The following is a 23,804-nucleotide window of genomic DNA, read 5'->3' on the forward strand; positions in this document are numbered from 1 at the left end:
TCAACTGTGTATTTTAGTCTGTGATTATACTTGTCATATTTTACAATGCCCACAAAGTTCTACCCACAATGCCCCCAATGCCCTCCACACAAGACCCCAAATAATACTTTACATGGAACAACTGATTTCACTTTATCTATTTTGTAATTTATTCAGTACAAAATGTAATAATACATAGGCACAGTACTGTAGCTTGTATTTACTTATTTTATTATCTTTTGTGGGGTTTGACAACAATTTAAAGTGAAACTGGTAGGTATAGTTCTTTGAAGTGCAAAAATGTGGTATCATACGACATTATTGAATTGGCTTTAAATGTCAACTGAATTAAATTGATGCGGTTATGCAATTGAAGTTAACCCAACATTTTTTAGTGTAGTAAAAACAAGACCCTGATGAAAGTGCTGCAGTCCTCTATGAGAAAGGCTTCACAATTTTCATTGAGATGTAATTCTGAAAGAACAAAAAGCAGCACTTAGTCCTGTAAAATTCTAATAATGTATTTGTAGACAGTTCTATTCAAATTATATAACTATTAAATACTCGCAATAGTTGTAAACATATATAGGACAGTCAAACATACTTACTGGTAAAGAGTACAGCAGGATTCCTAAAAAGAGGCCCACAAGTATGAGAATGATGACTCCAATGAAGATCCATTTAAATCGACGCCACACAATAAATTTCATAGTTTTACAAGGATTTGTGAACCAAAAGAATGATGTATCTGGGCGGCTGTTGGAAGAAGTCAGATAACATTAAAGATTAATTTTACATCAAGCAATTAAGAGTGCAATCTAATAATCTCTTGTGTTGTAGGAAATGAAATCTTACTTTGGTGGCTCTAGTCTAGGGTTCATGTTGGGTTCCTCTCTGCCTTTCCCAGCAGGCCTTTCGTCAACCTCCTTCTCATCCACAATCTCCAAAGTCATCTCCACTTTCCCCTAACATACACAATACTGTCAATACAGTTCCATCTGTTGGGTGGATCTACAATAAACCAGCTGTATAATATTGTCTCTTGGGCACCACTGAATGACCAACAGGGTATGTTCTATTAAAAGCCTTGGACTACTCTATAAATAAGCTACATGTAAAAAGGAATCTTTATAAATTATTTATTTACCCTTTGCTTATGGACAAAGCGTAACAACACAGAGCATTAACTATGCTAAAGCAATCCACAATATTCTAAAGAAACTACACAGAATATACGTATGTGGACTATTTTACTCACAGTCACAACTTTCTTGCCATCCTCCTCCATGGTACAGGGCCACCAGCCTTTGACAGACTTCTGGGCAAAGAGAGATTTGGCAGTGTAGTGTTTGCCGGTTCCCTCTGTTACCATGTTAAGACTGCACTTCTCAGGGGTCTTTGTCGGAGAGATGAGGTGAATCAAATCCAACTCCAATGTGCCTGTTTGAGAAAGTCCAAAGTCATGTATTTTTCTTTACGTTTTCTTATTTCTTTCCAAAGAAGCTGCTACATTGGTGGCTTGGAATGAAGCCATGTCTGTTGATAATTATTCAGATACACTTAGAAAGAAGACAACCCCCAGTTTTATGACATCATAAATCTGTAAGCTGATTGACTTGTTTTTTTTTTTTATCAGAATAAATCAATTTTTACTCCTTCTGTTACAGGACATGGAAATTAAATTCTTAATCACTTTAAAATCTCTAACCACTTATTTTTCAATGTGAACTTGTTAGTGCTTATTTTAAATCAAATAAATGTATCTTTGAGGCTAATTAATATAAATAGACAATATATTATATTTAGGCTTTAGAGCAAGCTACAATGTCTAATGAATACATAAGAAAAAGAAAATGAACTGATTTACCTAAATAGTCATCCAAAGAGAACTTGTCATTGTCCCATATCTGGATGGTCAGTTTAGGAGGAATCCTGAACTCAGTTTTGTCCAGACTCCAAAAGTGCTCCTGGCAACAAAAGATATTAGAAGGATTAGATTATAACTCCAAATAAACAACAATATTACGGTGCCCCCCAGGAGTCTGTTGTGCATTACACCTTTGGATTTAGTAGTATCTAGATTTAGATGTTTTGTTTATTCATGCTAAAAAGTGTGACAACCAACCACCTGCTCTCCTGCTATATGATAGAATGCATCAAAGTCTTTCCCCTATATGACAGAATACCTCAACAAACAAATATGTGATTAGTCCTGAGTGTTGTCTGTGATAAGCTGATCTTTCCTTTTTAAGTACCTTGCTTCCTTATTGACAGAATGTGGTAATCATCGAGTGGCAGGGTTCTTAGATATAACGTACTAAAAATGACCAGTGAATATGAAGTGCTAACACAGTTGATAAAGGCCTATATGTAACTATAATTTATTTGTACTATATGCACTATAACTTATATAAACTTTGTGTTTTATACTTGTTATATAAAACAAGTGTATTTTATACTAAACACTTTTTCCAACATGTTGACATGGTAGTGTTATCCAGTGGTCTGCCATCTATTAAGAATTTTGCATAGTTTCCCCATCTATGGGCACAGATAGCTAAATTGAGAGTACAGTTTATAAATCCGTAGACAGCGATTGTTAAAATCGACTCCTGGCAGGCTCCACAGAATACTTTGTTAAGTAGACAAACAAACTGAAAGAAACTGTACACACTTTTCTGGAAACAAGGCACAACTGTTCAGCTGGCAGGTAGTCAAAGCCAAAGACAAATCTCCAGTTGAAATTCCCATCGCCGTCAAGGGACCTGTAATGGACATCTGTCTTCTGTCTCTCCTCCTCCATACCTGGCATCCACCTGAAGATTACAAACCTTCATTAGAATAGCAACTCACTGCTTAATCTGGTTTAGTACATTTATGAAACATGTACTAGATGAACTTGTTTGTATTAAAGACTACAGTATATGTAGTATATACTGTAGAGTATTGTGTATACTGTACATGTTAGTTTTTACCCCTTCACATAGATGTCACTCATATTTTCCCCAGTGATGCTGGTATCATCCAGAATGACATCAGTAGTATTCCAAATGACAGCTCGCAGGAAGTACCTTTAATGTGGAGAGGAACGTAAAGACTTGCATACAGCACCACTGCCCAAAATAAGACACAAGAGAACACGAGGACACTTACTTTTTGGCTTTACGAGGAGTGATGTCAACCGGAGACCCAGGAAGGCCAAGGCTTTTGGGAAATATGTCCACCCACATCTGAATCCTTCCCTAGAAGCAGAAACACAAACTCAAGTCGAGAATGCTCCCCGTTTAGATGAATGAACCTTGTGTTTCGCACATGCCCAGGCAGGAGAGCTCAGGCATGCAGGTAGTGTGCGCCACTCTTTTCCGTGGACTCACCTGAGACAGGGTGGGCTGATAGGAGCTATGCAGAGTCCTGGTTTCCACATGCTCGGGCACCAGGCCCTGCTTACGCAGAACATGCAGGCAGATGCGCTCCTTGGGTGGGCCTAGGTGCTGGTGCAGAACTTTACTGGCCTCTAGCAATGCAGTGTCACACAACAACAGCCACCGTCAGCACCGCACTGAGACGTGCACTCACTTGTACTGGTGCTTTCACAAAGTGGTATTAGGACAATCAATACCCAAGTCTTGCAGGTTGTATTCCCGTCCTCCGAAAGACAATGAACTGCCATCTTCTGGAACCTGGGGAGGGGGGAGTCCTCTCAGCCTGGCATGGTTGTGCAGGATCTGCGATGGTTTAAGTTGGTCCCTCCACTGGTTTACTCCTGAGCTGCTCATGAAATATCACAGCAAATGTTCATATTGCATATTTCTGTAGTAGGGTACATAAATCGCATGTCCACATAATGTAGCAATGAAAACGGAGAGAGGAGTCCGTCCGGGAAGCACTCACACGCAGTATGCGTGCGGAAGGCCGCAGTGTGCACCAAATCGAGAGAGGAGGCGATTCTCAAGGTCTATAACCGTGTCTCCAACCTTCTCATCGCGGCTTAGCAAGTCATAGTCATAGATGCTGATCTTCAGGTCCTTGTCTTGTGGCAGGAAGCAGGAGAGTTCAAACATTCTGCAAACACATATCACGGTGTTGTAGTTGATGTATATCATGTATGTATATCCTGTCTGTATATCACAAATTCCACACATCACTCAGTCTTATTCCAAATATAATACAAAAGCTTTCTGACCTCCCAAACTCAGGGTTTAAGGTGTTTGGCTTGTAGTTATCTCTGTCGTCAATGGTTTTCTTCCCCAGAGAAATCTTTATGTATGGATCACACTTGAGACAAAAAAATATATATATGAACTGAAAGACCAACAACGAAAATGGACTTTTGCAAACTGCAAACTGTCTTCTTCTTTGATCCCTCACCATTCCATTGTTGTCTTTGGGCTGCAGGTCAATGCAGCGCACCACGTAGATTCTCACCACACATTCCTGAGGTCCACTCTCAGGTAGCTCACGGAACTGCCGAGGAGGGGCTGGGATGTTGGGGTCATCAGATAAGGGGTAAACTCGAAACGAACCCTGCAAAGATATTTGTGATGTGTGCATTACAGCACGACTACTGGAATTTCCACCATGTTTATCCTATGCCAGTGGGGTTCAAATCTGGAGCTTGAAGTTGATTAAATGATTAATGTAACTGGTTGGCTCTTTTGTCATTACACCTGTTAAAGGTAAAGTGGAAATCATGCAGCACCTGGACCTTGAGGACTGTAATTTGAATACCTGATCTAATCTGTGATACTGCAGCACTGGTTTAAATACAACCATACTTTACAACACAGGCAAACATGAAACCAAGGAGCTGACCTGAGATCAGCAGTGTCAAACATATATTCTATGGGCCTGGTTCTAATCTAGATCAAATGTATCTAGAACATATCTAAATCAAATGTATCTAATATCTAGATCTTGGTGACTATCAATCTGAATTGAAAGATCCTTCACTAGTGCCCAAAACAGAGCTAATCTCTGTTATTCCACTAGGGGGCAAAATAAAGCAATAAACCCATGGCCAGATTACATCCTACTGAAAATTGTTCATTAAAAATCTAAGACTTTGACATTGTAAACATGTCTTTTTCCAAAAAAATTGTTGTTCTTGTTGTGGTTTTTAGAGGGGGGCATTATGTTTATATTTACCTGTCCCTTTAATTGAGTTTGACACCCCTACTTTACGTTGCTGAAATAAAAAGCTCAAACTCACAATGATCACCACTAGGGGGCAAGCGAATGCCAATTTTCGTTAAATACCAGTTTGCACTACAATCGTCTTTAACTAAAACTCTCCTTGATTCACTGATATGTTTTGTTCTACAGCTGTTCTACATTCACCTCCAACTGTCATGTCAAAAACACAAACATGTATACGGTACATCCAAACAATTCTTGCCTTAAACTCCCCCACCACAGAGGGGTCTTCCTCATCATCATCACTCTTTCCTCTGTATAGTTTAAAAGTGTGACAGAAGTCTGTCAGTCCCTGGAAGTCAGGCTCCTCTTCAAGGGCATGTCCATAGACCTGAAGAGACAAGCACACTTGTTCAGATCATGTTTAATCATGGATCCGGTTTGGCACAGCGGTTCTCCCAAGATGGTGGCGGAGGGCTCACTGTTAAGGTGGCGTAGCCCTTCTGGAGGTACGGGCCACACTTCTCGTGCTCCCCAGTCGACGCATAGAATTTACTCCACCAGTCCACAGCTTCATCCACCTAAATACAGAACAATCATAAATATGTTTCGTGTCTGTGGTGATTGGAACAGTGAAAATGGAAAGTCACTGTGATTGAACAACATACCTTTTCAGCAGGCTGTAGAAGCAAAGGAAAGAGAATGTGAGGGAACACTTTACATTTATTTAGTTCTGCATTCGATGTTTGACAGACACAACAGATCTTTGTTCATGCAGCAGCAACTGAAAACTGTACTTAAAAAGCCCCCAGGAGCAGATCACAGAAGGGTCATGGCTACCTGACTGTCTCGAATCGGTCTTCTGTCTTCGATGTTAATTATCACGTCTCCAGGGAATGATGCCATCATGGCCACTGAAACATTACACATACAGACAGATCATAATTGGATTTGTTAATTAGCATAACAAAAACATAGTCTGCATAAAAGCAAAGAGGATCTCTTACCTTTGGCAGTTCTGGCTACCTCAATGGTGCCCACATTGGGATCACACCTGAACTCTTCCAAAGAGTCTATGGTGCACTGTCCAACAATGGGCTTCCGACCAAAGGGTCTGTGGTCTATCACCTTTAGTACAATAGGTGGAGTGTACATCTCTTCTTTGGGCAGAAGCTACAGAGAGAAATTAGCTTATTTAACAAATAAGGCATTTATTATATCGGTAGTGCATGAAACCCATAGGAACATACTTTGACAGCGTTTCAAACATGAAATAGGTCACATGACAGTTATTTACGTGTAGCCAGCTGAAATCAACATTAGTGTTATTGGTGTTAAGGGTCAACTTTCACAAGTAAATGGACTGTACCACTTTCAGGAACATCACTGATCCAGGGAAGTTGGGGCATTTCTTTAAGTTTTTAATAATGGCAGTCTGAACTGTGTGCCCCCCACATTCCACAATGAGACAGGGGGAAGACACAGCAGCCAGCTGGTACGTCTTCATGTTCCGCAAACCCCAGGCTAGGATCTGTAATGTGTTCACGCATGCAGGCACACACACACACACACACACACACACACACACACACACACACACACATGAACACACACACACCCTCACACGCACACGCACACACACACACACACACACACGCACACACACACACACACACACACACACACACACACACACACACATGAACACACACACACCCTCACACACGCACACACACACACACACACACACACACGCACACACACACGCACGCACGCACACACACACACACACACACACACACACACAAACAAACACAAAAAGAGAAAGAGGGAGAAGCTTATAGTGAGTGACTGCCTTTCTCTTCCTTGCTAGGTCTGCCTAATGCTAAGGGCTTTGTGTGGAAGATACACTTGACTACCTCACCTCAATGGCAGTTAGCTGCACCACAGGCCTGATGCCCTGGGGCACCATGTACAGGTTCTCGCCTCTTCTGGGCGGGGCCAGCGGTAGTTCCGCCTCATTTGTCTGGACACAGCGGAGACGGACACGGCGGTTCACTTGAGGTTAGCCCCGTCACAAATGAAATTACTAATAGCAAAAAGTGCAATACACCCCCATCATAACAGAAGTGGAGAACACTGCCAGCACAGCAATGTTCCTGCAGACAGAGGGCAGCTTCAATGACAATAACATACTTTATCATTCAGCAATAGCTCAGCAGCCACGAGCATTTCTCCAGCATGTCGGCCCTTCATGGTAATGGGAAACCACAGCAGTTTTGGGCTCACAGGTGTGCTGGGGTTTAGCTTCACCACCGGGGGGCAGGTGCACCTGCCCATGGCCTCGTCCTTCCCCTGCAACAAAGCGCGGCGTTAACTCAGCATAGAAGCTTCTCTCCACTCTCAGAGTGCATGAATTGATTTTAGCATTCAGTTTCTGATGATTCACTAATGCTCCAGACAGAGCTTGCACTCAGTAGACCGTCAATAGCTGCTGGAGTCAGTGCTGTAATAAAGCCTTTGATTAAGGGGGTTCATACCACTTGGTCACTGTCAAAAAGCTCCAGGACTACATTGGGTGGATTATGGGCAATAGTCTGTGGGTCACCGTAGATTTCAATATCATTAAATATGAGCGTCTGGTCCCATGTGGGGTTCAGGTTGGCTTTAATGATCTCTGTGGTCTGGCTCACATGGAGGAAAGACACATGACAGTATGGATCTGTAGGGAGACCAGATGCAAAATATCAACTAACTACAATGGTAGGAGGCCACAACTAATATCAGGTGAAAAGCAGATGTAGATCTTCCACTTCATGTGGAGGATTCATGGTGAATTCTTTCTGTGAAAACGTTCTCACCAGAAAAGCTGTCTTTGTCCATTGGAAGAAGGTTCCGGGCTTGATACACATACACTCTGAGATGGTACATGAACGACCCTGGGAGCATACCAGAACATACTTGTAAAACATGTTTACTTACAGTGTTTATTTACAACAGTGTGAATATGTAGCAATTAACAACGTTATGTAGCAATGTTTAACGAAACGTTTTGTTCTTAAGAAAATTCTAGTGACGGGATCGTTCCTTTCCTTGAACAATGGATTTATATTAGCTATACAAAGATGGTCTCATAAGTCTTTGCAGGAACAAGAGTTTCACTGTGAAAGAATATAAGCCAAATGCTCGGTGAGTTTTCCTACAGGCATGTCATGTAATGCAATTATTTGATGATTGCCATTCGGAGGCCAAACTCGTTCTTTTGAGTGCGGTCTAATCTAGCCTGTTTACAGGGTCCAGACTTCCTCTGAGGAAAGGGAGTGGCGCCTGGGAGGAGAAGCACATCAACAGCGAGGATCTTTTACACGGGCTTTAATTAGGTGCCATGAATCAGCACTACTTACTGCTGAAGCTGCAGGAAACAGTTGGAGTGTTGGCGCCGAAGAGCTTGGCTGCTTCTTTTTTGCTGGTTTTTTCATCAATGTCGACCCCCTAGAAACCACATACACGAGACGGTTGGCCAGTAGGTGATAGACAGCCATTGTGAACTATAACCCAAATAGCCTCAATTTGTCAGGCCTCACAGGGGTCATCTGAAATCCTGTTGAGGCAAATATTGACTTTTTCCTGCCTAACAAGACCAACCTGACAGGATAGTCATGGATCCTGTCTAATCCTGTGATGTCTCAGGGATCCAAAGGTACTGTTTATGTAGTATCACTAAACACTTCAGCTGGTCTCGCATGAGCTGAAGTGAGCTGGCTCTTACCAGCGCCCCCTCCAATCTGAAGATGGCTGACGCGCCCACGCTGTCAGATGGGGCCATCTTCCTCCTCCAGCGTCTGCGACGGAAAGTATCGGAGGAACGCTCCTTCCTGTGGAACTTCCATCCAATCAGAGAGGAATATTCCCAGCCATCACCTGACTCTTTCTTCTGTTAGGACATAAAAATGACCATAGAGAAGAGGAGAGTCATTAGAAGCTACACGAGGGTATTTTAATATGGCCGTGAGTAATCATGTGGTTAATGTGCCAATGTGTAATCACAGCATCATATGATATGAACACATATGAGCTTTGAGTTGCAGGAGAAATAAGATCATCAAACTAAATAAGGAGCATGGAGGCTGTTTAGCAAATGTGAAACAGTCCTGTTCTTATGGCTAAGCTGGCACTGCTTACATGCTACTGTTACCATTCTAATATGGCAGGATCGCAGCTGTTCTGATTATAGTCTGCAGATTTTAATGGCAGGTTGTGGTTCTCTGTTCAATGGTTTGAATCCTTCGTTCGCACTGCTGATGATTAACGTTTCTATTTTGGAGAACACAAACATGAACCTCACGGAGAAAACATGTCTCAACCATGACCATGAATTACAATATTAAACCTGTGCTGAACAATGTGTGAATGACAGGGTCACACCTCCACCGTAGGGGTGTTGGCTATCTTCTTACGCGGTCGGACCAATCTCTTCCTCCGATGGACATGGTACATCTTCTCTGCAGCTACCCAGGAGTTGGGCTTATCATCTGGAGGAATTGTGATGCCATATTCCCAACCTGGGGTGCAGAAAAATATACCACAAACCTCATGTCACTCACCGTCACTCGTAATAAATATTATGAGTCCTTAACCGTAACATCATGCAGATTAATTATGAAGCGTATCTGTTGCAAACTGGCACAACTGGATTCTTGAACCAAATTGGTACCAAGAATGACTGTTAGATTTTGCTATAGTATTCTCAGACCTTTCTCGTCAACAGCCCTGTTGCTGTCAAAGCTCCATTCCTGAAGCCACTTCCAACCTGAAGGACACTCGATCTCTTCTGGACTCTGGTTCTTCTCTCCATTCTGCACAGCACAAAACCCACAACTCTGTACATTTACATACGTCATATTCAGCAGCCTGAACAAACAGGTAGACTCCAGCTGCCTGCATTCTCATTGTCTAGAGGACAGGATCAGATTACAGCACCTGGTCCTTTCAAAGTGCCATTGACAGGCATCGTGTGGGTAAACTTCAGAGGGTTTAGACTGGAGTCTTGTGGTGGGTAATAATATTTTGGCTTATTTAAACTCAACATTTCCAGATTTTTCATTATTTACTATTTGCAAGATATTAAGGGTGAGAACATGATTACCAAATGATTTAGCATATGACTTAGAAAAACCACTCGGGTGTAATAGAAATGTGTGCCATTGTTGTGTTGTGCTGTAATGACTGTGAGTTCGGTGTGAACCTGCAGGAGGAGGCTGTGTGGTGCTGTGTGGTGCTGTGTGGTGTGCAGGAGGCTGTGTGGTGTGAGGAGGCTGTGTGGTGCTGTGTGGTGTGCAGGAGGCTGTGTGGTGTGCAGGAGGCTGTGTGGTGTGAGGAGGCTGTGTGGTGCTGTGTGGTGTGCAGGAGGCTGTGTGGTGTGCAGGAGGCTGTGGTGTGAGGAGGCTGTGCGGTTCTGGCCTCTCCTCCTCACCACATCTGTGTAGGGCTCAGTCGCCGGCTTCCACTCCCCTCCGGGGAAACGGCTCTCGTTCTGGTACACCTCATCTGTGAACTCTGTGTGCCCTGCATCGGCCTCCGTCAGCAGACTGATCCGAACACACACACACACACACACACACACACACACACACACACACACACACACACACACACACACACACACACACACACACACACACACACAATATATCACCCTCAGACACACTTGGCAGCATGCAGATGGCAGAGAGTCAGAGCAGAGTCCTCACACTACAGGGTGTTTATGAAATGAGGTGACTGCATAAACACAGATTGTGAGAGGCTCGCTGGCTGAATGTCTCTACCAGCACCAGAGCAGCTGCAGATTTAAGACCACGTCCTCCATTTCCTGTGTTTGTATGCCAGACAGGGCAAACAACATTCCATGGTGCTCTAAACCCACACTCTCTCATTTACAGGATGTTTCTACTTGCTTCTGAATAATGGTTCAAATATATTTTTAAAAATCCGTAATACACCATCACCAAGTGTTTGTGGTGCTGGCCAGTGGCGAACGCTACTCACCAGCGTGCGGGGTCGACGAACCAGTCGCCTTCCCACTGCCAGCCGCGCGGGGGCAGGAAACACTCCTGCTTCAGTTTCACCTTCCCCGTCACGTCGGAGAACTTGTGGCGGCCCACCAGCCCCGTGGTGCCCCACTTCCCAAAGACCTGAGCCTGGTTCTCATACTGGGTAGGGTGGGGTTGGGGTGGAGCCAGGGTGGGGTTGGGGTGTGGGTGGGATTGGAGCGAGGGTGGGGGGAAGGGTAGGGTTGGGGTGGAGCCAGGGTGGGGTTGGGGGGGGGGGCCGTGTGGGGTTGGGGTGTGGGTGGGGGGAAGGGTGGGGTTGGGGTGGAGCCAGGGTGGGGTCAAAGAGAGCACACTTTTACTCGTAATGCTCCTCCCGTTTCTCCCAGCGCCATGCTGTTACCTTAGAAATAAAATGGCATGTGAACATTACCATTTCGGCAAAGACACTGAACGTTCCCTCTGAGAAGCTGTTGAACTTCTTTTCATGAGCTGACAGGCCCAGCCACATGTTGAGACGCAGCTGCACAGGAATCTTCAGCCCTTTGTTCTTGTCCATTGGGTACTGAGAGGGACATGACGAAGCAATTTAGAGGCTTAGACTTGCGAAACCACTCGGGTCGTGAATGTCGGCACGGCGGAGACGAATGGCAGTTCACAGCACAGCACAGCAGCAGTGGCACACGGAGTCAAATGAGTTCTTCTAAAGTTCTGTGCATTACCTGCATGAAGATGGTTTGTGTTCTTCCGCAGTATTTTCCAGTAGCCTGGTCACTGTGGGTGGAGAAGAGCACCTGATTGGCCGGGATGCGGGTGTAGGCCATTCGCTTCTCTCCTCTCAGCATCCAGATGATGATGTCAGGAAGGCTGTTCTGGGGCTGCATCAGGAAGGCAACAGCTGTCTCTACTCATAATTACAGCTCTAGTGGTACAAAACCCTGACCCGAAGATCAGTGAAACTTCAGAAGACTTCAGAGAAGTCATTCAAAAACGATTGTGATTAAAATCAGGCCGTATGGCATTTGACAACTTGAAATTAAAGAGATGTTAAAAGTTATCAGAAATAATAACTTAGGGTGACCATATTTTCATATGGGGGGGGGGGGGGGGGGGAGATATACTGTGGCGCTCACTTAACATAGGCCCACATAATCCTACAATAACATGATATTTAAAGTTGGTTTATTAAAAATTCTTTTCAGTAAAAGTCAACAACAAAAACTCCAATAACAAATGATCCAATGAAGGTCATTTAAAAACCAGGACATTGCCTCACTTAAAAAAAATAACCCGGGACGCCCAGGACAGGACGTGAAATACGGACATGTCCTTGGACAGGACGTGAAATACAGACATGTCCTGGGACAGGATGTGAAATACGGACATGTCCTGAGACAGGACGTGAAATACAGACATGTCCCGGGAAATACGGACGTCTGGTCACCCTATAATAACTGGAGCGTGAAGGCAGGGTGTTGCAGGCTACCTCATCGGCAATCTGCTGGAGCCGTTCGAACCACTCCTCGATGTCCGAGAGGGTGGCTTTGACGTCCGTCGCCTCCTCTCTCAAACGATGGGCCGCCTCCCTGATGCTGACCATGGTACTGTCTCTGAGCTTTTTGATCTGAATGTCCAGCGTGGTCGGGTTAGCCTTGGCATCCAAATCTGGCAGCTGGTAGCTAACAAACAGTGTCAGAGTTCACAGCACGTGTAAGAGGGCCGTGGAGAACGTGTCAGGGTGATTCGTTTCATGCAGTGGTTGGTCTCATGGAGTCTACATGGTGCACACACGTTGTAGCGGACCATGTTCACCTGGTGAGGTCTTCCAGGAGCTGGTTGATGAGTTTCAACCAGATCTCAGCTAGGCGCGTCTCAGGGACTTGAGCCTGCATGGCCATCTTCAGTGAGGTAATGTTAGCTTGCTATCGAAGGCACGCACAAAAAAATCTGTCTTAGACAACTGTAAGGCCCTACACAGAGATGTTGTGCATCACTAGATTTATGGCTTTAAGAGATTAAAATCCTACCAATCTGTCAGCAATGAAAAGAATGATGTTCACTGAATCCAAACGGTGACTTATGTCCTCCCAGAAGGAAGTTAGGATTACGACCGGCTTTGTGTCAGCCCAGGGCAAGTAATAGTAATGGTTTCCTGTGAGAGTGCACACACAATAGGCATTTAAACCTGCACCAAGGTTACCTATTGATATATCATACTAGTTCTGCCCCAGTCACCCAAATCAAAGCTCACCGTCAAACACTGCACAGCTGTACTGTGTGGTGGAGGCCAGAGGTTTGCAGGTTGAGTCCAACTTGTTCCCATAATTACCAATGCTGACCTCAAACTGGATAGGTTCTCCTGGCTCCTGGAGCATGCACGCACTATGGAAAACTGCACACAAGGAGAACTTCCTCTTCCGCTGGTACTTCTGCTCACATGGGGATATTCAAAACGACACTGCATTTCCTCTTTGTAATGAAGTTATTATTTTATGAAACTCTCATATCTCTCTCCTCTCTCTACTCTCTCTCCTCACATCTTCATGCTCTTACTTCCTTTGGTAAATCCATTTATTAAGGCAAAATAATGTCTGCTATAAGCTTGTAAATAATGCATTAGTAGATGTAGCTGCTATAATATAGCATATAATATATATAGTCAAAATAGAGGTCCTCATTTGCTGATGGAGGTCCATTTAAATCACCATGTCTACAAGTATGACATTCATTCAAGACCACCAACTCATTTGTATGTCACTCAATAGCCATATGATGCAATTAAGGGGCCTACAAGAAGACTGGCAAACATCTGGACTGAAGTACAGCAGGACTGTTGATGATCTGGTGATCCTTTAGCCAAGATGGATTTGGCCAGATGTGCCATTCTATTACAGGCTTATGGCAGGCATTATTAAGCATTATTAATTCCATAAACTCTATTACTGCATTTATAATGCATTATTAAATACATGATTCATAGGAAGTGTTGCCAAAGTTGTGAGAGCACAATACAAAAATCCATCTGTCCACTCTGCATGCTCATACCTGTACAATTAACACGTCATCGTTAGAGATGTCATCCACCTTCTTCTCTGCTTTCCCATCCAAGCAGGTGGAGAGTTCAATTAGGACCCTCCCTCTGTAAGCCACGCCCTCACCCTATGACACACAGACATGCTTTAACACAGCCCTGACTGCAGTCATTGTTATATGTTGTTTTTAGTGAAATGTAGTCTCATTGTTATATGTTGGTCTTGTTGCTGGTTGTGGTTAGTGTATTTAAGTGTGGGTCTTGTCTATGGTGGTTGTTTGTATTGTGAAATGTTTAGCCCTAAAGCTAATAAGTGAGTTTTTTCTCGCATGCAGCTCTCACCTCGGTGTCCTGCGCTCCGCGCTCAACGTTACTGTAACAATAATAGTCTAACATACTAACAGTGGTGGATTGTCAATTATAAGACTGAGAGAGACTAAAATGTATTCATGCGATAATGTGTTTCTTACTGTGTGAACTTATCAGGTACTTGCAATGAACACGTGGCACACACCTTTCCTAGATTTAGCTCATCATATTGATCAGGAAGATCAGAGAACTCCCGTGGGCTTCCATAAAGGTTTAGGTAACACGGACCAAAAGCTGGAAGAAAGCCAACCTCAGTCCCCACACCAGCTGATGAAGAAACAGAAACATAAAACAAGACCCTAGTTTTAACAGAAGTCACATCACATCACATCAGCATTCCAGAAATGCTTTAGATTTCAGCATGGTTTATAAGAAATCATTACAGAAATACAATCAGAATGTTCTCCAGATAATCTGAAACATGAATACCGTCAGATGATGAAGGAACTCCATTGTCAACAAGTGGCTCTGCTAAAGATAAAATGTATTTGAGATTATTATTTAACAGATGGTTAAATGCATTTTTTGCATTTTACTACATTGCATTATATGAATTACTAAGGATTTGCATGGGATTGTATAAATAAATCATCCATACAGTTTAGGAGAAAATCACCTTCAATTTCACCCCCGGAAGATGCTATTTTAGTCAGATTTAAGAAAGTGGTTCCTACAGCATCATTGCTTGAAAACCGATCCCTGAGAAAAGGGGAGACAATGTTGCCGGAGACGTTAAATATAAGAGGCAGGAAGACAGTATAGTAGATCTGTGCTACATAAATGAGCAAATGAGCTAAAAGCTTACCAATCAAACACTGTAAGTTTGATGCGCTCACACATCGATGGAAACTAAAATAGAAAGATAAGCACTCAGCTACAATGTAAATCCAATAAGAGCGTTTTATCGGTCTGTGCGATATTGTCATTCATCTTACCTTAACCTGCACGTTTATCAGTTGGTTCCATTCAGGATTTGCATTCTTTTCAATTATCTTGGTGCACATCTTAACAAGAAATAATAACAAAACAAAAAAAGACATCAAAATTTGGTAACCAATGCTCTTTTTGAACAATGAACACACAAGTTTGTCCCCAGAAGGCGGCCCTGCTAGAGAGTCTACAGCTGGATGCCATGCTGTCTACAGCCAGAGTTCCCCAGGGTGTCCAGCCTGCTCACACTGTCCCCTGTGAGAGACAGTTGGGCTTGTGCATGGCTGTAGGCCAGTCTTAAGCACTTTTCTTCTTCCCCTGAGTGCATTGATGCTCTAAGCGATGCTGCAGGCTGAGAGGAGATTTTAATACAGAAACTCTGCTGGGGAGAAAACAGGACCAAGCTGGAGGAAAATGGAAGACTCGTTCTCCACTTCAGTCTTACTCATTTCTGGAATTTCCAGATGCTCAGATTAATTGTCATGAACAAGCAAATAATATGTGCCTTTTGACAGACATTTGTAGTCTTAGCGAAACTGTGAAGAATTATGACAATTACACCATAAGGTAAAGCATTATGTTTGCTTAGACTCATCAGCTCCACCAACACAAATGCAGAAGCCAAAAGAAACATGATTAATTTTAATCTTCATTGGGTTTTACACACGTTTACCTTTTTGCCTGCAAAGGTTACTTCCAGAAACGGATCCACAAGATTTTTCTTGTCACCCTCTCCTCCAAAGATAGTCTTGACGGTCTGGGCGAATGCATCATCCACTAGACAAACGTGACAGCACAGGAAACGCAGTTTCACACCCGTTGCACACCTGGCGTAAGCGGCATGGTGCGGCCGGCCACTCACTCTGAGGCATGTCCTCCGCGCGGTACACCTTGAGGGCGAGCGTGGCTGAGCGCAGCGTCACGCCAGCAGGAAGCAGCAGGTTGCTCTCTATGTCATCCTGGTCCTCGCTCTGTTCTCTCTTTTCTACCTGCGTACCCATAATACACACCAACATAAAAAAAACATGCATATGTTTATCTTTAACATGCAAACAAGGAGCTAAAAAGAGCTCTGACACGCATTCATTCGCAGGCCACAGGTACATATTTGGTGATATATGGGATGTTTCTTGGCACATGTACAGTGTATCACTCAAGGAAATGTCTACAGGTGCTAATCATGTTTTTTTCTGATAAAAATAGAAATAAGACATAATGAAAGCTCACCGGAGGGTCATCTCCAGTTCCGACGATGACCATGCTGACTTTAAGGTAACCCCGAGCGCCGGAACTGGTGTCATCTGGGTCACTCATTAGGAGCCACTTCCTCATGATAGCATGGGCTTCGAATATTACAGAATGACAGCAGATATGGAACTGATACTGCTATACCGTGTCCAAAGGTATGTAAGGGTGAGGGTTTAAATTTTATGGCAAAATACAATTCACTGAGGTTTAAAGATACACACGCACCATATACACATGGTTGTATACACACACATAAAAACAGAATTTAGAGGTTCAATATTTCACATACCAGGCTCATCATAGACATAGCCCACATCTAACTGTTGAAAGAAGTAAAGGCGTTTCACTAAAATGTGAGATTGCATATTCATACACACAAAAGTAACTTGTTTAATTCTTCGGCAGCCTCCAGCTTCTATTTATGATTTATACATTTTGATTTACACATCAACGTGAAAAAAAAATGTCCAAGAGGTTTACAGCTCTTAGGGGAAGAGGAAATGGATCATAGGTTACCTTGAACTCCCCCAAAAGACTGTCTGATCTCAGGGAAAAGGAGTTATAAACCTAGGTGCAGACAAACACGGGGCTATTACAAACCTTATTGCTCGTAACCATGATGTAGTGCTGGTGTAAAAATGCCCCTCTCCTGTGTGTCGCTCAGCCCACCATTTCTGTGGGCCATGCAGTTCTTTGTTTAGTTTCCCTGTGCATGTGTTTTCTGTAGTCCTCCTCCCTGCTCCGCCCACTATTCCACACACTGCCCCGCCCACTGTTCCTCCCACTTCTCCACCGACACCTTCTGTCACTCCCTAGCTTAAGTCTATCCACCCGTTTCTAATTAGTGACTCCCTCATCCGCCCCCCCTGCCTCATTCTTCTCCAATTTTCTTTATGTATATATTCCTCCCGTTTCATGTTTTCTGTGTCGCTTGTTTTTTGTGTATCTGTAGTGTAACTTTATATGTTTGATCTCATATAGATAATGTTTTGTTTCAATTCAGCTTCCTGTAAATGCTTTTCTGTTATCTTGAAATATTGTGAAAATGTTTGAAAGGCACAAAAAGAATACTGAACTTATTTCTATACATTTTTTTATTTCACCTACACTTTGGACATGTGAACTTCTGTCTTTTAGGTCCTGTAGATGAGTAAACAACTCTGAAATGAGTGAGATAAAGAAACTAAAGTCAGCTTACCTGGATGTATATGTACTCATCAAAAAGTTCTGAAGGCAACATGTTGACATTGAAGAAGAACATCTGTGGAAATGTTCACTGCCATCAGAGAAATGCAACATATTGCAAAAAGCACAAACGTCACATGGTGCACAAGATTAACCCATAGGATTAACCCTGTTCTGTTAGTTCTATATAAAGCGTTATCCTTCACTTCACCTAAGTGACACATACCTGGGTGCAGTCACCTGACAGTTTGTGGATTTTAGTACTTGTGACATCATTTCCAAAATGGTGACATGCATCACAAAATCTGCTAATTTTAAAAAGCTTGATTTTGTTTGTAAATGTATGTTCCAACCCATTTAACAATTACAACAAAGTGATAACGTTTTTTATTACATATAATCTGTTCTAAACCAATTTCTTTAACAAAATTATGAGATAGAAGTTACGGTAACACTTTACATTAAGTGTTTACTTACTAACGTGAAGTAATGCATTAGTTAACTAACGTTAAGTAAACATGTAACAGTTGCGGCTCCTGTTTTGGCTCTTTGTTGCTCGCACCTTTTTAGAGCTTTAGTGTTTTAGTTTGGAGCAAAAGGGACTAAAGAGCTAAAACAGTATGGACACACCTCAGTTCATATGCTGATAGATTCTGGATATTTCCAAGTTACCCATTACTGTACACTGTAGGTAAATCAGTACAATGTAATATATTCTTTTAAGGTGCGAGCAACAAAGAGCCAAAACAGGAGCCGCAACTGTTACATGTTTACTTAACGTTAGTTAATTATTGTTAATGTGTTACTTCATGTGTTGTTCATGTTACCTAATGCATTACTTCACATTAGTAAGTAAACCCTTACTGTAAAGTGTTACCGAATTTACTATGTGACATATGTTACATCGGAATTTTGGCCTTTATAGTGACCTCGTTGTTACAATACGAAAAAAGCTAAAGAGTTGTTGTCAATCAAAATATGCTAGTGTTCAATTCAAAGCATAATTCAAACAAACAAAACATAATGTCAGACTGTAACGTTTATGAGGTGAATATTGCACCCCTGAAGAGAAGGGAAGGCCAGAGACTCACGGGAGGAGCTGCGGAGGGCAGAGGGGCAGAGAGAAGAGAAGAGTCAGCAGCTTGAGTTTGGGGGTAAGGGCAGGACGGGGCAGAAGAGAGTCACAGAACAGTGAGCAGAATGGCACTTAGGCGAAGATGTCCTGGACAGTAAAGTTTCAGCCGAGATGGTGCAAGGCTGTTAATGGTGGGGTACCTCGTCAAAGAATGGATTGTTTCCTCTCCTGATCCTTGTCCTGTGTCTCTGTCCACAAACGCTTACTTTCACAACCGGTTTGATGTTGTTGCCGGGCAACTGCCGACCCTCGATGACCCGGATGCGAATCTAACGAAGAAACATGCGGCTGCGCTGAAGAACTCAACAAGATCTCACCGAGATTTACCTGCTGTGACTAATACATCCTGCAGAAACGCCAACACAAGGCATTTACCTGGAAATCCTGGAGTTTGTTAGCCAGAGCCTTTTGCCTCCTGCGGCCCAGCTGGATGGTCCGCTGGGCGGGTTTCCCAGGCGGCCCAGGAGAGAGAGCATCTCCAGGGGCTTTGGGATCTCCCCAGTCTGTCGTATCCTCATCACCATCAGCACCCTCTTTGGCAGCAGGAGAAACAGCTACACAGGCAATAGTGAAGAGCAGCTCACTCACTTTAACAAGATCAGCCATACATCTAAAAGTTCTAAATGTTAATTGCAGTGTAACGGTGCAATAGTGCAGCAGTAGGAACGCAAGGTAAGGCCAGAAGCAGAAGTGAGAGTTCACCATCATCATTCTTATTTTATACCTTGTTATATTTTTAAAAATATCACGCAACACACTTGTCTGTACATAGATGGACGACAAACGTGACAAAGTTGCACACTTAAAAACATACATGCGAACAAGACATGAGTGCAAAACAACGCTAACGAGACAAAAGACAAGTGTAGCGGATAACGCCAACAAACACACGCACACACACACACACACACACACACACACACACACACACACACACACACACACACACACACATACATAGAGACACGTGAACACACACTCACAGATGGACACACCCCAAAGGAGGAGTCAGGGGCAGACCGTAACGTGCACAGCGGGGCTTATGGGTAACCTGTGCTATAGGAACACTCTAGTTGTGGTGTTGGCTCTCCCTCTGTATTTTGCCTTTTCTGCTTATCCAATCACTGATTTGCATCAGGCATTTTCATACTGTATGAAAAGCACAGTGATCTGGAGAAAAGCAAACAACATTCCTGCATTTGCTCCAGCACTGTAGTACAGGTCCAGGAACTCAGATCAGGCCAAACTAATGGAAAAAGATTGTGAGTGGATAAGGTGTAACCAGCATAAGGGAAATGCCTTAGAGCATTAGGGAAGTCATTTTGTGTGCTGGACAAACAGTGGGTATAAGGCAGTAGGTACTAAGGATTATGGGTCAACCATAGGTGAGCACCTGCATCTCCTGCTTGCATATCTCCATCAACTTGTCCATTTGGGTTTGGAGGGGCACCAGCTGGAGGCTCATATCCAATTACTACACTGATTGTTGCCTGAAACCCAGAAAAATACTGACTGTAGGTATATTGGTACACTTAAAACAAAAGTATAAAATCAACATTTCTGCTTTAGTTACTTGCAAATGACAATTTGACTTACCCCTATATCTTGCTTCTTTTCATTGACAAGAGGAACATTCCTTGAAGGCAGTGACTTGGCCTGACCACTAGCCAGATCGCGAAGAGATATTTTGGCAGAGCCAATAAATCTGCAAAACACAAGAATACTACAGTATGACCAACACCACAGACCTTATCTTTACTCATAAATAATAAACACATCATCATATAACCACAGTGCTCTTTAGTATGAATCAATTACATGAAAAGGCTTATTAGAGAATCACTTAGTCGCCCATTTCACCAAAACTGCATGCCAATATTTCAAGCCTCAATGTCTTTAACAATATGTAAATCTTTGGTATACATAAGTGCCCAGACTGGGAGCTGGTAGTGTGAAGGGCCTCAGTCCCATACTCATACCTGTAGTCTCACGCTCTTATCGGAGGAAACAAGCCCCAGTTACACAAAGGCAGACAAGTCATGATGACTCAGATGGTACAGACAGTACTGCTCAATACCTCAATTTCAACATTTCAACTAAGTCGAGCTAGCCAGAAGTTCCAACTGAAGTAAAATGATTCAGCACAGCAGACATTAAACCTAAAATAAAATGTCACGTTAAGCGAGGCTTATGGCCAAAGCAAAAGGATGTGGTGATAAGAGCATGCCAGGACCTCGCTGCCAGGTCCAGAGAAGAAACGTCTATACCCTGGTGGAGCAAGCCAGAGGGGCGTAAGGCAACACTGAGGCTGAGAGTAATTACCCAAAGCCACAGGCATGAGTTTAGGCCAGAGCGAGGCTCAGCAAGCAGCCTCAGAGAGTGAAGTTCCAGCTAATGACCACACTACCACTGCAGACGCAGCTGTACTTTTAACTGCAAAATGAATCCACGCTAAAGGGACCAAGACGTCATTTGTGTAGGGTTTCGTTGCTAACAAACAGCTTTTGTTTTGACGTCATGCAGTGACCAGTCTGAGGAGAAGAAGGGGAAATGGTGATAGAAGAATTCACCAGCTTGTGCGAGTCACTGTTTACGCATGATCTCACAAATTCAACACTGGATTGTGCTACTAAAGTGGGAAAAAATCTGTTGGCATGTTCTGAACACATTTAAATGTACTAGACAATGAAATACTAAATCTGTGATTTCCGTCACACCAAGTCAAATGTGCATTTATTCATAAGGTGTGTAGTAGATTGTACTCAGATAAAACATAGTAGGTTAAAGAATATAATATTTGGGCATCAAATATTCATGTTCAAATCATCAAATCAGATGTTCAGAAGCAGCAGGGGATTCGAAAAAGTAGACAATGGTGACAAATTCCATCTGTGTGATATTTTTAGACTGTTTGTTAAACAAATGGAATTTAATCCCACGTGGTCGTAGAAACTATGAGTCACATCTTAAGAAAAAAAGTCATTTTCCTTCCAAAGCCCCTCTAGTGCATACTAAACCCTTGGATAATTTTACAAGGAGCACATTTCCATGTGGAAAGTTACCCCCCTCTAGAAGAAAAAAACGAACTGGAAACAAACCTTTACAGCCTTCACATGTACTGACAAAAAAAACTGTATGCAGTCACCCCACTGCCCAAAGAGAGCTAGAAGGGAAATGGCTAAGACTGGCTTTATGAGCACGAAAGGCAGATGCAGGAAAGAAGACTTTCTCCATAATCAGTGCTAGACCACTAATGCTGATTTTGTTATATAACAGTAATAGCTTATCAACTTAACGAAATCTTATCTCTGAGCATGAATCTATATCTGGGACTAGTATGGTCTCTTCATAGCCTTTGGTGTGAACGCTGCAGTGTTACACTGGAGGTAATGCAACCTAGCATGGCAAGTTCAGGCATGGTAGCTGGGTGTGGCAGTAAGTGATGGTTATAAAAGAACATGTAGTTCCTCTCTAATCTATATGACCTTAAATAACATTTCTGTCACTATGGAACTAATACATTTAATAAAATACTACAGTTATTTATTCAAGCATTTGGGACACAAAGTCTCAGAATTCATATGTATACAAACATGTATAGAAAGTCTCAGAATTATCGAACAGAGGTTTCAACTACAGCACTGACATCATGCATGTGAGACACAGTGGGTATTGTGAGCACGTCCATGAAAAACTAAATGCTAGGAGAAATGTTTGTTAAGCTTACACCTGTGAAAAGGACTGGGAAATATGAAATACATACTTGTCCTTTCCAATGGTCTCATAATCTTTAACAACCACTTCAATGAATGAGGAAGCGTCCAGTGATGAACCTTTCAACTCAAAATCAATTATCTGAATTGGGGGAAAGGAAGAGTGGTTTTTATAACATAAACAATGTAATAATAATGATTTTTCTCCTATAAAAGACCGAATATCGGTATATAGCATCACTGTAGTACACTGACCTCATTCCACACAGGATTTAACTCATTGTTAATGGCCTTTGTTTTCTTTTTTTCACCTAGAAGAGTGAGCACAGACTATATCAGCACAAAGATGCACATATCAGTTTTATTTAATTCTGCTTAATAGTGCAAAGAATGTAAAAGGATTACAATGTTACAAATTTTACTTCTACAAACGTAAAGCGTTTCATTCATCTTTAACTTCATTCTAGGAAGCTACAGGAAGATTGTAGTTTTCCTAGCGAATGCCCCATTCCAGTCCTTATATGGAAATATGTGGCGCTTCCCAAACCAAAACCATTATACAATTATTTTAAATTGTAATAAGTGACTAACTTCATGGGTTAACATACGAGCCTAGATAGCATTCAGTGGAATAGATACAACACGAATATATGTTCGTTTAAATAGACTCCGAGAAAAAAAGTTGCAGAAAAATAGTCAAACTCACTCACCTTTAAAAATGACCGCTGCGATGGGATCTGGACTTCCAAGGGTCTTTTTGGGGATTCCTTTAGCGCACTCCACAACTACCTTCAGCATATTGAATGTTTGGAGTTCCTTCTCAGAAGATCATGATAACAATATCAAGGTTAGGACACTAAGGTTTTCCTCACAAAAGAGGAAGCGCGCGTGTGCAGAAAAAAACGTGTGTGTGTGTGTGTGTGTGTGTATGTGTGCGCGTGCGAGCGTGTTTTTGATGTGAGGAGGGAAGAAGTTAAGATTGAAGTTAAGATCAGGAAATCTAACTAAATCAGGTATCCACCCTTGTGTCAACG

General features: G+C 42.7%; 1 protein-coding gene across 2 annotated transcripts; it reads right to left on the minus strand.

Annotated features, from left to right (window-relative positions):
• Positions 1-189: 189 nt before the first annotated feature.
• Positions 190-23,804, minus strand: myofl (myoferlin like). 2 transcript variants are annotated; one of them, XM_076974020.1, is made up of 54 exons: positions 23,481-23,804; positions 23,026-23,081; positions 22,821-22,912; positions 20,654-20,762; positions 20,451-20,547; positions 19,433-19,611; positions 19,198-19,326; positions 17,936-17,998; positions 17,254-17,304; positions 17,027-17,057; positions 16,717-16,832; positions 16,352-16,478; positions 16,163-16,266; positions 15,495-15,563; positions 15,365-15,408; positions 15,176-15,258; positions 14,989-15,027; positions 14,705-14,826; positions 14,205-14,318; positions 13,411-13,588; positions 13,187-13,311; positions 12,972-13,081; positions 12,646-12,838; positions 11,882-12,037; positions 11,593-11,724; positions 11,158-11,321; positions 10,586-10,700; positions 9,866-9,968; positions 9,538-9,674; positions 8,882-9,046; positions 8,517-8,604; positions 7,974-8,051; positions 7,653-7,834; positions 7,309-7,467; positions 7,037-7,138; positions 6,482-6,643; positions 6,120-6,285; positions 5,953-6,026; positions 5,781-5,792; positions 5,595-5,693; positions 5,375-5,503; positions 4,348-4,503; positions 4,163-4,254; positions 3,871-4,041; positions 3,599-3,747; positions 3,354-3,493; positions 3,133-3,221; positions 2,955-3,050; positions 2,654-2,795; positions 1,847-1,946; positions 1,238-1,419; positions 835-944; positions 588-735; positions 190-453 (listed from the first exon to the last, which is right to left on the minus strand). In XM_076974020.1, the coding sequence occupies exons 1-54, from the start codon at positions 23,566-23,568 to the stop codon at positions 415-417; spliced, it is 6,156 nt and encodes a 2,051-aa protein (XP_076830135.1). In that variant the 5' UTR covers positions 23,569-23,804; the 3' UTR covers positions 190-414. The 2 variants fall into 2 exon arrangements, with proteins under 2 accessions (XP_076830135.1, XP_076830134.1); XM_076974019.1 differs by having other exon boundaries at positions 14,989-15,030.

This window comes from Brachyhypopomus gauderio, chromosome 15, assembly GCF_052324685.1.
Source record: "Brachyhypopomus gauderio isolate BG-103 chromosome 15, BGAUD_0.2, whole genome shotgun sequence".
In the NCBI taxonomy this organism is placed as follows: domain Eukaryota; kingdom Metazoa; phylum Chordata; class Actinopteri; order Gymnotiformes; family Hypopomidae; genus Brachyhypopomus; species Brachyhypopomus gauderio.

What these genes read in the sequence shown, in the direction of transcription:
- myofl (XM_076974019.1), bottom strand. Translation starts at nt 23,568, where the DNA reads ATGCTGAAGGTAGTTGTGGAGTGCGCTAAAGGAATCCCCAAAAAGACC. An exon ending in CTATGTCTATGATGAGCCTG is followed by an intron (nt 16,833 to 17,026) that starts GTATGTGAAATA and finishes TAATATTCGAAG; the next exon opens with CCCATGCTATCATGAGGAAG. An exon ending in TGTTTCCTGCAGCTTCAGCA is followed by an intron (nt 8,052 to 8,516) that starts GTAAGTAGTGCT and finishes GTATGCTCCCAG; the next exon opens with GGTCGTTCATGTACCATCTC.